The 13,835-nt window shown below is 47.7% G+C and overlaps 1 protein-coding gene across 1 annotated transcript in view; it reads right to left on the reverse strand.

The window, feature by feature from the left end:
* The window catches only part of LOC123482438 (vegetative cell wall protein gp1-like), a 127,822-nt gene extending 121,030 nt beyond the window's left edge, over positions 1-6,792 (reverse strand). Inside the window, exons 1-2 of the mRNA XM_045210038.1 lie at positions 6,723-6,792; positions 5,368-6,530 (exon numbers count right to left, since the gene is read on the reverse strand). Coding sequence (XP_045065973.1) covers positions 5,368-6,530; positions 6,723-6,792 — 1,233 coding nt within the window. The remainder of the gene's footprint in view (positions 1-5,367; positions 6,531-6,722) is intronic.
* Between the last annotated feature and the right edge of the window lie 7,043 nt (positions 6,793-13,835).

The following is a 13,835-nucleotide window of genomic DNA, read 5'->3' on the forward strand; positions in this document are numbered from 1 at the left end:
AAAACAAGAGTTGTGGCGTCTGTGACAGATATAGTAAATACAAAGAAGAGTTGTGGGGTCTGTGAGAGATACAGTAAATATAAACAAGAATTGTGACGTCTGTGAGAGATACAGTAAATAAAAACAGGAGTTGTGGCGTCTGTGAGAGATAAAATAAATATAAACAAGAATTGTGGCGTCTGTGAGAGGTGCAGTAAATAAAAACAGGAGTTGTGGCGTCTGTGAGAGATACAGTAAGTACACAGAAGAGTTGTGGCGTCTGTGAGAGATGCAGTAAATAAAAACAACAGTTGTGGCGTCTGTGAGAGATACAGTAAATAAAACAAGAGTTGTGAAGTCTATGAGACATACAATACATATAAAAAAGACTTGTGGCGTCTTTGAGCGATACAGTAAATAAAACAAGAGTTGTGACATCTGTGAGACATACAATAAATATCAAAAATACTTATGGCGTCTTTGAGCGATACAGTAAATAAAACAAGAGTTGTGACATCTGTGAGACATACAATAAATATCAAAAATACTTATGGCGTCTTTGAGAGATACAGTAAATAAAAAGTAGAGTTGTGGTGACTATGAGAGATTCAGTAAAGAACAAGAAGGGTTGTGGCGTCTGTGAGAGATACAGTAAATACAAACAAGAGTTATGGCGTCTGTGAGAGATACTGTAAATACAAACAAGAGTTGTGGCGTCTGTGAGAGATACTGTAAATACAAACAAGAGTTGTGGCCTCTGTGAGAGATACTGTAAATAAAAACAAGAGTTATGGCGTCTGTGAGAGATACTGTAAATACAAAAAAGAGTTGTGGCGTCTGTGAGAGATACTGTAAATAAAAACAAGAGTTATGGCATCTGTGAGAGATACTGTAAATACAAACAAGTGTTGTGGCATCTGTGAGAGTTACAGTTAATACAAAGAAGAGTTGTGGCGTCTGTGAGAGATACAGTAAATAAAAACAAGAGTTGTGGCGTCTGTGATATATACAGTAAATAAAAACAAGAGTTGTGGCATCTGTGAGAGATACAGTAAAAAAAAAAAAAAAAGAGTTGTGGCGTCTGTGAGAGATACTGTATATAAAAACAAGAGTTGTGGTGTCTTTGGGAGGTACAATAAATATAAACAGTAGTTGTGGCGTCTGTGAGTGATACAGAAGCATGATGATTTATTCTGTGTGTTTAAATCAACACACCACAAAGAGAAGGTGGCAGGTGTCCTAATCTCTTCTCCTCTGTTCTCCTCATCTCTTCTCCTCTGTTCTCCTCATCTCTTCTCCTCTGTTCTACTCATCTCTTCTCCTCTGTTCTAATAATCTCTTCCCCACTGTTCTACTCATCTCTTCTCCTCTGTTCTAATCATCTCTTCTCCTCTGTTCTACTCATCTCTTCTCCTCTGTTCTAATCATCTCTTCCCCTCTGTTCTACTCATCTCTTCCCCACTGTTCTACTCATCTCTTCTCCTCTGTTCTAATCATCTCTTCCCCACTGTTCTAATCATCTCTTCTCCTCTGTTCTACTCATCTCTTCTCCTCTGTTCTCCTCATCTCTTCTCCTCTGTTCTACTCATCTCTTCTCCTCTGTTCTCCTCATCTCTTCTCCTCTGTTCTCCTCATCTCTTCTCCTCTGTTCTACTCATCTCTTCTCCTCTGTTCTCCTCATCTCTTCTCCTCTGTTCTCCTCATCTCTTCTCCTCTGTTCTCCTCATCTCTTCTCCTCTGTTCTCCTCATCTCTTCTCCTCTGTTCTCCTCATCTCTTCTCCTCTGTTCTAATCATCTCTTCTCCTCTGTTCTACTCATCTCTTCTCCTCTGTTCTCCTCATCTCTTCTCCTCTGTTCTCCTAATCTCTTCTCCTCTGTTCTACTCATCTCTTCTCCTCTGTTCTCCTCATCTCTTCTCCTCTGTTCTCCTCATCTCTTCTCCTCTGTTCTCCTCATCTCTTCTCCTCTGTTCTCCTCATCTCTTCCCCACTGTTCTAATCATCTCTTCTCCTCTGTTCTACTCATCTCTTCTCCTCTGTTCTACTCATCTCTTCTCCTCTGTTCTCCTCATCTCTTCTCCTCTGTTCTACTCATCTCTTCTCCTCTGTTCTACTCATCTCTTCTCCTCTGTTCTACTCATCTCTTCTCCTCTGTTCTACTCATCTCTTCTCCTCTGTTCTCCTCATCTCTTCTCCTCTGTTCTCCTCATCTCTTCTCCTCTGTTCTCCTCATCTCTTCCCCACTGTTCTAATCATCTCTTCTCCTCTGTTCTACTCATCTCTTCTCCTCTGTTCTCCTCATCTCTTCTCCTCTGTTCTAATCATCTCTTCTCCTCTGTTCTCCTCATCTCTTCTCCTCTGTTCTCCTCATCTCTTCTCCTCTGTTCTACTCATCTCTTCTCCTCTGTTCTCCTCATCTCTTCTCCTCTGTTCTCCTCATCCCTTCTCCTCTGTTCTCCTCATCTCTTCTCCTCTGTTCTCCTCATCTCTTCTCCTCTGTTCTCCTCATCTCTTCTCCTCTGTTCTCCTCATCTCTTCCCCACTGTTCTAATCATCTCTTCTCCTTTGTTCTACTCATCTCTTCTCCTCTGTTCTACTCATCTCTTCTCCTCTGTTCTCCTCATCTCTTCTCCTCTGTTCTACTCATCTCTTCTCCTCTGTTCTACTCATCTCTTCTCCTCTGTTCTACTCATCTCTTCTCCTCTGTTCTACTCATCTCTTCTCCTCTGTTCTCCTCATCTCTTCTCCTCTGTTCTACTCATCTCTTCTCCTCTGTTCTCCTCATCTCTTCTCCTCTGTTCTCCTCATCTCTTCTCCTCTGTTCTCCTCATCTCTTCCCCACTGTTCTAATCATCTCTTCTCCTCTGTTCTACTCATCTCTTCTCCTCTGTTCTCCTCATCTCTTCTCCTCTGTTCTAATCATCTCTTCTCCTCTGTTCTCCTCATCTCTTCTCCTCTGTTCTCCTCATCTCTTCTCCTCTGTTCTACTCATCTCTTCTCCTCTGTTCTCCTCATCTCTTCTCCTCTGTTCTCCTCATCTCTTCTCCCTCTGTTCTCCTCATCTCTTCTCCTCTGTTCTCCTCATCTCTTCTCCTCTGTTCTCCTCATCTCTTCTCCTCTGTTCTAATCATCTCTTCTCCTCTGTTCTACTCATCTCTTCTCCTCTGTTCTCCTCATCTCTTCTCCTCTGTTCTCCTCATCTCTTCTCCTCTGTTCTACTCATCTCTTCTCCTCTGTTCTCCTCATCTCTTCTCCTCTGTTCTCCTCATCTCTTCTCCTCTGTTCTCCTCATCTCTTCTCCTCTGTTCTCCTCATCTCTTCCCCACTGTTCTAATCATCTCTTCTCCTTTGTTCTACTCATCTCTTCTCCTCTGTTCTACTCATCTCTTCTCCTCTGTTCTCCTCATCTCTTCTCCTCTGTTCTACTCATCTCTTCTCCTCTGTTCTACTCATCTCTTCTCCTCTGTTCTACTCATCTCTTCTCCTCTGTTCTACTCATCTCTTCTCCTCTGTTCTCCTCATCTCTTCTCCTCTGTTCTCCTCATCTCTTCCCCACTGTTCTAATCATCTCTTCTCCTCTGTTCTCCTCATCTCTTCTCCTCTGTTCTCCTCATCTATTCTCCTCTGTTCTCCTCATCTCTTCTCCTCTGTTCTCCTCATCTCTTCTCCTCTGTTCTAATCATCTCTTCTCCTCTGTTCTACTCATCTCTTCTCCTCTGTTCTCCTCATCTCTTCTCCTCTGTTCTCCTCATCTCTTCTCCTCTGTTCTACTCATCTCTTCTCCTCTGTTCTCCTCATCTCTTCTCCTCTGTTCTCCTCATCTCTTCTCCTCTGTTCTCCTCATCTCTTCTCCTCTGTTCTCCTCATCTCTTCTCCTCTGTTCTCCTCATCTCTTCCCCACTGTTCTAATCATCTCTTCTCCTCTGTTCTAATCATCTCTTCTCCTCTGTTCTCCTCATCTCTTCTCCTCTGTTCTCCTCATCTCTTCTCCTCTGTTCTACTCATCTCTTCTCCTCTGTTCTCCTCATCTCTTCTCCTCTGTTCTCCTCATCTCTTCTCCTCTGTTCTCCTCATCTCTTCTCCTCTGTTCTCCTCATCTCTTCTCCTCTGTTCTCCTCATCTCTTCTCCTCTGTTCTACTCATCTCTTCTCCTCTGTTCTACTCATCTCTTCTCCTCTGTTCTCCTCATCTCTTCTCCTCTGTTCTCCTCATCTCTTCTCCTCTGTTCTACTCATCTCTTCTCCTCTGTTCTCCTCATCTCTTCTCCTCTGTTCTCCTCATCTCTTCTCCTCTGTTCTCCTCATCTCTTCTCCTCTGTTCTCCTCATCTCTTCCCCACTGTTCTAATCATCTCTTCTCCTTTGTTCTACTCATCTCTTCTCCTCTGTTCTACTCATCTCTTCTCCTCTGTTCTCCTCATCTCTTCTCCTCTGTTCTACTCATCTCTTCTCCTCTGTTCTACTCATCTCTTCTCCTCTGTTCTACTCATCTCTTCTCCTCTGTTCTACTCATCTCTTCTCCTCTGTTCTCCTCATCTCTTCTCCTCTGTTCTCCTCATCTCTTCCCCACTGTTCTAATCATCTCTTCTCCTCTGTTCTCCTCATCTCTTCTCCTCTGTTCTCCTCATCTATTCTCCTCTGTTCTCCTCATCTCTTCTCCTCTGTTCTCCTCATCTCTTCTCCTCTGTTCTAATCATCTCTTCTCCTCTGTTCTACTCATCTCTTCTCCTCTGTTCTCCTCATCTCTTCTCCTCTGTTCTCCTCATCTCTTCTCCTCTGTTCTACTCATCTCTTCTCCTCTGTTCTCCTCATCTCTTCTCCTCTGTTCTCCTCATCTCTTCTCCTCTGTTCTCCTCATCTCTTCTCCTCTGTTCTCCTCATCTCTTCTCCTCTGTTCTCCTCATCTCTTCCCCACTGTTCTAATCATCTCTTCTCCTCTGTTCTACTCATCTCTTCTCCTCTGTTCTACTCATCTCTTCTCCTCTGTTCTCCTCATCTCTTCTCCTCTGTTCTACTCATCTCTTCTCCTCTGTTCTACTCATCTCTTCTCCTCTGTTCTCCTCATCTCTTCTCCTCTGTTCTCCTCATCTCTTCTCCTCTGTTCTCCTCATCTCTTCTCCTCTGTTCTCCTCATCTCTTCTCCTCTGTTCTCCTCATCTCTTCTCCTCTGTTCTAATCATCTCTTCTCCTCTGTTCTCCTCATCTCTTCTCCTCTGTTCTACTTGTGCCCTTGAGCAAGGCACTTAACCCTAATTGCTCCTGTAAGTCGCTCTGGATAAGAGCGTCTGCTAAATGACTAAAATGTAAATGTAAATGTCTGTTCTCCACTACTATCCTCTCTCGCTCCCCTTTCTCTCTCTCTCTCTCTCTCTGGCTTGTCGTATTGTGACCAGGCAGCGGGGCAGCAGGGGCGAGCGGGGCAGCAGGGGCAAGTGGGGGCAGTAGGGGTAAGAGGGGGCAGCAGGGGCGAGCAGGGCAGCGAGGCGGGGCAGCGGGGCAAGTGGGGGCAGTAGGGGGTAGAGGGGGCAGCAGGGGCGAGCGGGGGCAGCAGGGGCGAGCGGGGGCAGCAGGGGCAAGAGGGGGCAGTAGGGGCAAGAGGGGGCAGTAGGGGAAGAGGGGGCAGTAGGGGTAAGAGGGGGCAGTAGGGGCAAGAGGGGGGCAGTGGGGAAAGAGGGGCAGTAGGGGCAAGGGGGGCAGAGGCGGGGCAGGGGCGGGGGGGCAGCAGGGGCGGGGAGGCGCAGGGGCGGGGCGGGGGCGGGGCAGCAGGGGCGAGCGGGGGCAGCAGGGGCGACCGGGGGCAGCAGGGGCGGCGGGGCAGCAGGGCGGCGGGGGCAGCAGGGGGAGAGGGGGGCAGGGGCGAAGCGGGGGAGCAGCAGGGCGGAGGGGGCAGCAGGGGCAAGAGGGGAAAGAGGCAAGAGGGGCTGTAGGGGCAGAGGGCTGTAGGGGTAAGAGGGGGCAGTAGGGAGTAAGAGGGGGCAGAGGGAGCAAGGGGGCAGGGGGGTAGGGGCAGTAGGGAAGAGGGGGCAGTAGGGGCAAGAGGGGCAGTAAGCTGGCGAGGGGCGCAGGGGCGAGCGGGGGCAGCAGGGGCGATCGGGGCAGTAAGGGCAAGAGGGGGGCGAGAAGGGGGCTGTAGGGAGCGAGGCAGTAGGGAAGAGGGGGCAGCAGGGTGAGGGGGCAGCGGGGCGAGCGCAGGGGCAGCAGGGGCAAGAGGGGGCAGTAGGGGCAGAGGGGGGCAGTAGGGGTGAGGGGGTAGGGGTAAGAGGGCAGTAGGGAGAGAGGGGGCAGTAAGGCGGCGGGGCAGCAGGGGCGGCGAGGGGCAGCAGGGGCGAGCGGGGGCAGTAGGGGTAAGAGGGGGGCAGTAGGGGCAAAGAGGGGCAGAGGGGGCAGTAGGGGGCAAGGGGCAAGAGGGGGGCTGTAGGGGCAAGAGGGGGCAGTAGGGGTAAGAGGGGGCAGCAGGGGCGAGCGGGGGCAGTAGGGGTAAGAGGGGGCAGTAGGGGCGAGCGGGGCAGCAGGGGCGAGCGGGGGCGCTGGTAGTAGGTAGATATAATAGATCCTGGAGGTGATCAGGTTGTTATCCAAAGCACCTTAAATAATTTAACACTCAGGTGGGAGCGAGCAGGCTCCAGTTACACCGCTGAGTCATATTACCCAGTGTATAGAAACACACACAGGTACAGAGTACGGACACAAACATGGGTAGGCTACACACACACACAGGTATAAGTACGGACACGTACAGACACACCGTGGGAGAACGACTGCCCCCTCTCCTTGAAGCCTCGGAAGTTCAAGGCCGACTGCGGTACTGCAGGCATTGTTAGCAGAAAAGGGGATCCCCCATTATAGTGAATGGAAACATGGCAATGTTCGTGGTCAATCTTCTTGTAAATAAAATGCTTAGAAGTTGGTACCAATAATTGTTTCTAATACACCAGATGTATGTCCTGGAACCAATTATTTTAAAATCGCACACAGAAGAACTTATAAGGATAATTTAGTTGCTAATAGAAGCCTGCAGTACCCCGTTCGGCCTTCAACTTGAGTTACTCAATGAGAGGGGGCAGCACTGAGCTAGCCTGCAACGTCACTTCCTGGAGTAGCTCAAATTGCAACAAGATCTTACGGTTTTACCAATTTGACATCAGATGTTGACCTTTATCCACAGTTCTCCAAACGTCAAATTTCGAAGGTTTTTACAAGTTAATTATGCCCTCAGCCTCTGGAATAGCCTGCCAGAGATCCTAAGGGTGGCAGAAACTGTGGACATACAGTATTTAAAAGAGATCTTAAAACACATCTTTTTAGATTAGCTTTTCCTTTTTAGTCGTTCAGTTTGTGTCATTCATAATTTTTTAAAATCTTATGATTGTTTCAGCTTTTATTTTCTAAAAGTGTTTTATTATTTTTTTCCTGCTTTCCATGTTTTAAATGTGCTTTATAAATAAAGCTTGATTTTATTTGATTTAAGGGTTAAGGTTTGGGACAGGGTTAAAACAAAACAATACAAAATAAGTGTCTACCACTGGGAATGAACACGTGACCTTCGGATCCAGAGTCATGGGATGGTAATAGTGCTCACTGTTGCCCCTAGTGGCCAGTATTGAAGGTATTCCACGACGTCCTCAGGAAGTCAATCAAACGGCGTATGTTATGTCTCCGTGAGATGCCATCTTAACCCACTTCATTTGGCTTCAGTGCACTATTGAGTGTTCACAGAATGGTGTGAATGGTGTCAGGTAATTGATACTATCTTAGTCTATTATCTGGCTGCATGGGCCAGCTCTCTCCTCTCTTCTCCTCTCCTCTCACCTCCCTCTCTCCTCTCCTCTCACCTCCCTCTCTCCTCTCCTCTAACCTCCCTCTCTCAATATAATATATAATATGCCATTTAGCAGACGCTTTTATCCAAAGCGACTTACAGTCATGTGTGCATACATTTTTACATATGGGTGGTCCCGGGGATCGAACTCACTACCCTGGCGTTACAAGCGCCATGCTCTACTAATTGAGCTACAGAGGACCAATATTGTTCTCCCTCCTCCTCCTCCTCTCCCTCTCCTCTCCTCCCTCTCCTCTCCTCTCCTCTTTCTCCCCCCTCCTCCTCTCCTCTCCTCTCCCCTCTTCTCTCCTCTCCTCTCCGCTCACCTCCGCTCACCTCCCTCCTCCTCTCATCCCTATATCTGTCTTCTGCCTGTTCAACCCTGGCTTAAAAACAACTAAATCCATCTGGCACACTCCAGAGTGTTATTACTCTGCTGGCTGGCTTGACCCCTGTCCCTCCACAGGATCCCATTTCACACCATTGTATCCCACCCAGGGCCTTAGTTATGTTGATGTTTAAAGAGGCATTATGGTCATTCACATCCCCCGAAGGAACGACGACCAACAACCCTTTACTGATCTTACAAACAACCTTGGTTGTGATGTTTGTCAGGCCCACATTTCATAAAGTTGACTGTTTACAGTACTTTGAGATTAAATGGGCAATTATGTTACACACTGATATAGAATTTTCCTAAATGTACTCATATCCCACTATGTGATGCCAAAGAAGCCATTTTGCACCAGAATCAAACCTAAAACATTTGGAATGCTTGACAATGTATTTTGAGTGCTTCTTGCGCCGTCAGATGGCATTGCCAAGGCGGCATCACCCTCTAGGCTCTGGAGGCAGGGAACGATGTCACACACATACACACCTGGCTGGCCCTCTGTGCCACCTCGACACCTGACACACTCCTGGCACGGTCTGACGCTGTTCATGATGTTGGTAGTGATGTTGGTAGTGATGTTGGTAGTGTAATGTGACGGGTTGCTCCTTTCACAGGACATCCAACTGACTGTTTCTCTGTACACACACACACACACACACACACACACACACACACACACACACAACACACACACACACACACACACACACACATACACACGAACAAACAAACACACACACACACACACACACACTGATAGGCTTATGCTACTCAGTTACAGCACTGTTTACCGGCCAGGATTCAGGGAAGTACGATCCGCTTGGACCAGATCTACCAATCAAGTTAAGTTGTATCAGGTGTACTGTACAGTACCACTGCTGGCTCTACAGATATCACTGGCTGCTGACATGATTTGAAAGCCTTACTTTGAACATGAGGGACACTTGATGACGGATAGGGGGTTGGGCAGGTTACTTTCTAAATGTAATCCATTACAGTTACTAGTTACCTGTCCATTGTAATTGTAATCAGTAACGTAACTTTTGGATTACCCAAACTCAGTAAAGTAATCGGATTACTTTCAGTTACTTTCAGATTACGCTCCCCTTAAGAGGCATTAGAAGAAGACACAAATGAATATTACCAATTGAACGACATCTATTGCAGGATAAATCAATGTTAGAGTTTACATAGCTGGCCAGGAAATGGATGTTGCATTTTACTTTATGGGTTATGTAGTCTTGTTACCCATTGCTTTCTACTTCAATGCAGATGGTAAAATGATTAGGCTATATACTTATATTACAAACCAAAGTCTGTCAGATTTCCAGTCATTCCAATTAATTTAAATACTCCTTGATCTTCAAGAATCGGACTTGGCAATATGGAAATATGGATCAGTCTAATTGTTTTAGCTTAACATAACCCAAAACAAAGGAGTGATTAGTGTAATGTCCTGTTTATGTTTTAGTCATGGGGGACTGATCGGGCTTATTGCTTCCAGTTGAAAAAGAACTGCATCTCTCATGGAACGGCACGCTTTGATCACTAAAAGTGCTATTTTCACGACGTGGAGAATGTATGTCACGTGTTGCTATAGGACCGCTGTTTATGTTTTTGTCGGTGACCCCATAGAATTAGGAATTACAATACTTAATTAATTTAATAGGATCTCTATGGATGACACTTTGATATCTCGATCATTTGCCGGTGTTGAAGGTTATTAAAAGTGAGCGATCAAGCATATGTCCATCAGGACATAACTAATATAAAAAATTATTAAATAATAATAATAATATACAATATAAAATATAATAAAACTAGTTTTCGACAGTACGTGGAGCACAATTTACTCAAACTATTATTCCTGGGATCCGCACTCTGAGGCTGAATGATAGGCAGCTTAGCCTACACTTCTTCAATTCAACCATTATTGGAGTAAAATACACCTATTGAAAGAGCAGCAGTGTGATTCACATCATCGAGAGAGCAGCAGTGTGATTCACATCACTGAGAGAGCAGCAGTGTGGTTCACATCACTGAGAGAACAGCAGTGTGGTTCACATCACTGAGAGAACAGCAGTGTGGTTCACCTCACTGCTATGTAGATATCAATAATAGTCTAAGTGATATCCGTATCTCCCTTAGTCATCCTTACCTCATTTATTCAACTTGGTCATATAATCTTTGGATACCGACAGCAGTCACACCATTGGAAGACATATCTTACGGACTGTAGCCTACAAAAACATATTCCTGCCCCACGATCCAACAAACGCATTTGGTGTGTCATCATAGTGGTCTCTGATTAGTGGTCATCATTTGGTGTGTCATCAAAGTGGTCTCTGATTTGTGGTCATCATTTGGTGTGTCATCAAAGTGGTCTCTGATTGGTGGTCATCATTTGGTGTGTCATCATAGTGGTCTCTGATTGGTGGTCATCATTTGGTGTGTCATCATAGTGGTCTCTGATTTGTGGTCATCATTTGGTGTGTCATCAAAGTGGTCTCTGATTGGTGGTCATCATTTGGTGTGTCATCATAGTGGTCTCTGATTGGTGGTCATCATTTGGTGTGTCATCAAAGTGGTCTCTGATTTGTGGTCATCATTTGGTGTGTCATCAAAGTGGTCTCTGATTGGTGGTCATCATTTGGTGTGTCATCATAGTGGTCTCTGATTGGTGGTCATCATTTGGTGTGTCATCAAAGTGGTCTCTGATTGGTGGTCATCATTTGGTGTGTCATCATAGTGGTCTCTGATTGGTGGTCATCATTTGGTGTGTCATCATAGTGGTCTCTGATTGGTGGTCATCATTTGGTGTGTCATCATAGTGGTCTCTGATTGGTGGTCATCATTTGGTGTGTCATCAAAGTGGTCTCTGATTGGTGGTCATCATTTGGTGTGTCATCAAAGTGGTCTCTGATTGATGGTCATCATTTGGTGTGTCATCATAGTGGTCTCTGATTGGTGGTCATCATTTGGTGTGTCATCATAGTGGTCAGACTCAGCTGGAACAAACTTAAACTTGTGCCTTTTTTTCACTGCTGATTTGAATGTCATTGAGAAAACTGAAAGATGTCATATAGTATTTATTTCTGAATTTAAAAGTAATCCTAAAAGTAATCATCTAGTTTTTCTAAAGTATCTGTAATCTGTTTACAATACTTTTGCTGGTAATGTAATGGATTATAGTTGCACTTTTTTGTAATCAGTTACATCCCCAACCCTGATGATGGATACGAGTCCTGAAACTCAGTCATGTGTGACCAGCCGGGGTTCGAACTTGGGTCTCCTGTGTCCTTCAAAGACTGTGTTAGCCAGCTGAGCTAAAGTCTAGGCATCTTCAGGTCTCAGGCAAGGTAATTCATCACTCAAGTGTGGTTCACCAACCATCAAAACACCTCTTTCTTCTCCCCTCCTTGCACGACCCAATTACTCTCCAAGACTTTCAAACTGCTACCAAACGCTGCACAGCGGGGGGATGCGGAGAGCTGGGTTGTTGCCATGGTCACTGTCTCAGATTTAGTATCAGCAGAGGTAAGGAGGTTAGAAGGGATGGATGGGGGTTAGAAGGGATAGGGATGGATGGGGGTTAGAAAGGATGGGATGGGGATGGGGGGTTAGAAGGGATAGGGATGGGGGTTAGAAGGAGGATGGGGGATAGAGATGGGGATGAGATGGGGATGGAGTTAGAAGGGATGGGGATGGGTAGGGGGGAAAGGGATGGGGATGAGGGGGTTAGAAGGGATGGGGATGGGGGAAGAAGGGAGTGGATGGGGGTTAGAAGGGATGAGGATGGGGGGTTAGAAGGGATGGGGATGGGATGGGAAGGAGGATGGGGATGGGGGTTAGAAGGGATGGGGATGGGGGGTTAGAAGGAGGGGATGGGGATGGGGTTAGAAGGGATGGGGATGAGGGGGTTAGAAGGGATGGGGATGAGGGGGTTAGAAGGATGGGGATGGAGGGTGGTTAGAAAGGATGGGATGGGGGGTTAGAAGGGATGGGGATGGGGATGAAGAGAAGGATGATGAGAGTTCGAAGGACTGGGGATGGGGGTTAGAGGGAAGGATGGGGATGGGGGTTAGAAGGGATGGGGATGAGGGTGAAGAAGGGATGGGATGGGTGGGAAGAAGGATGGGGATGGGGGTAGAAGGATGGGGATAGGGGGGTTAGAAGGATCGGATGGGGGGTTGAAGGGATGGGGATGGGGGGTTAGAAGGGATGGGATGGGGGGGGGGATTAGAAGGGATGGGGATGGGGGGAAGTAGAAGGATGGGGATGGGGGGGTTAGAGGGGATGAAGGGGATGGGGATGAGAGGGTTAGAAGGGATGGGGATGGGGGTTAGAAGGATGGGGATGGGGATGGGGGTTAGAAGGGATGGGGATGAGGAGGGTTAAGGTGGGGATGGGGGAAGGATGGGGATGAGGAGGTTAGAAGGGATGGGGATGGGGGTTGTAGATGGGATTGAAAAGGATGGGATGGGGGTTAGAAGGGATGGGATAGGAGGGTTAGAAGGATAGGGATGGGGGTTGAAGGGATGGGGATGGGGGAAGAAGGGATGGGGATGAGGAGGGTTAGAGAAGGGATGGGGATGGGGGGTTAGAAGGGATGGGATGGGGGGTTAGAAGGGAGGAGGAGGAGGGTTGAAGGGATGGGGATGGGGGTTAGAAGGGATGGGATGGGGGTTAGAAGGGATGGGGATGGGGATGGGGAAGAGAAGGGATGGGGGATGGGATGGGGGGTAGAAATGGGGATGGGGCATGATGGGGGAGGGGGTTAGAAGGGATGGGATGGGGGTTAGAAGGATGGGGATGGGGGTTAGAAGGATGGGGATGAGGAGGGTTAGAAGGGATGGGGATGGGGGGGGTTAGAAGATGGGGGATGGGGGGGTTAGAAGGGATGGGGATGAGGAGGGTTAGAAGGGATGGGGATGAAGAAGGAAGGGGATGGGGGTTGAAGGGTGGATGGGGGATGAAGGAAGGGATGGGGATGGGGGTTAGAAGTAGGGATGGGGGGTTAGAAGGGTTGGGGAGGAAGAAGGGATGGGGATGGGGGGTTAGAAGGGATGGGTAGGGGGTTAGAAAGGATAGACTGGGATGGGGGGAATAGAAGGAGGAGGGAAGAAGGATGGGGATGGGGAGGGGGTTTAAAAGGGATGGATGGGGGGTTAGGAAGGGATGGGGATGGGGAGGGGGTTAGAAGGGAGGGGGATGGGGATGGGGGTTAGAAGGGAGGATGGGGATGAGGGGTTAGAAGGGATGGGGATGAGGTAGGGTAGATGGGAGGGTTGGGATGAGGTAGGGTTAGAAGGGATGGGATGGGGGGTAGAAGGGATGGGGATGGGGGTTAGAAGGACAGATGGGGTAGGAAGGGAGGGATGTAGAAGGGATGGGAAGGTTTAGAAGGGATGATGGGGTGAAGGGAGGTTGATGGGGGGGTGAGATAGGGATGGGAGGGTTAGAAGGATGGGATGGGGGGTAGAAGGGATGGGGATGGGGGAAGGGATGGGATGTGAAGAAGGATGGGATGGGGGTTAGAAAAGGATGGATGGGGGGTTAGAAGGGATGGGATGGGTTAGAAGGGATGGGATGAAGTTAGATAGGGATGGGGATGGGGGTTAGGATGGGGATGGGGGGTTAGAAGG

Source organism: Coregonus clupeaformis, chromosome 33 (genome assembly GCF_020615455.1).
Source record: "Coregonus clupeaformis isolate EN_2021a chromosome 33, ASM2061545v1, whole genome shotgun sequence".
Lineage (NCBI taxonomy): Eukaryota > Metazoa > Chordata > Actinopteri > Salmoniformes > Salmonidae > Coregonus > Coregonus clupeaformis.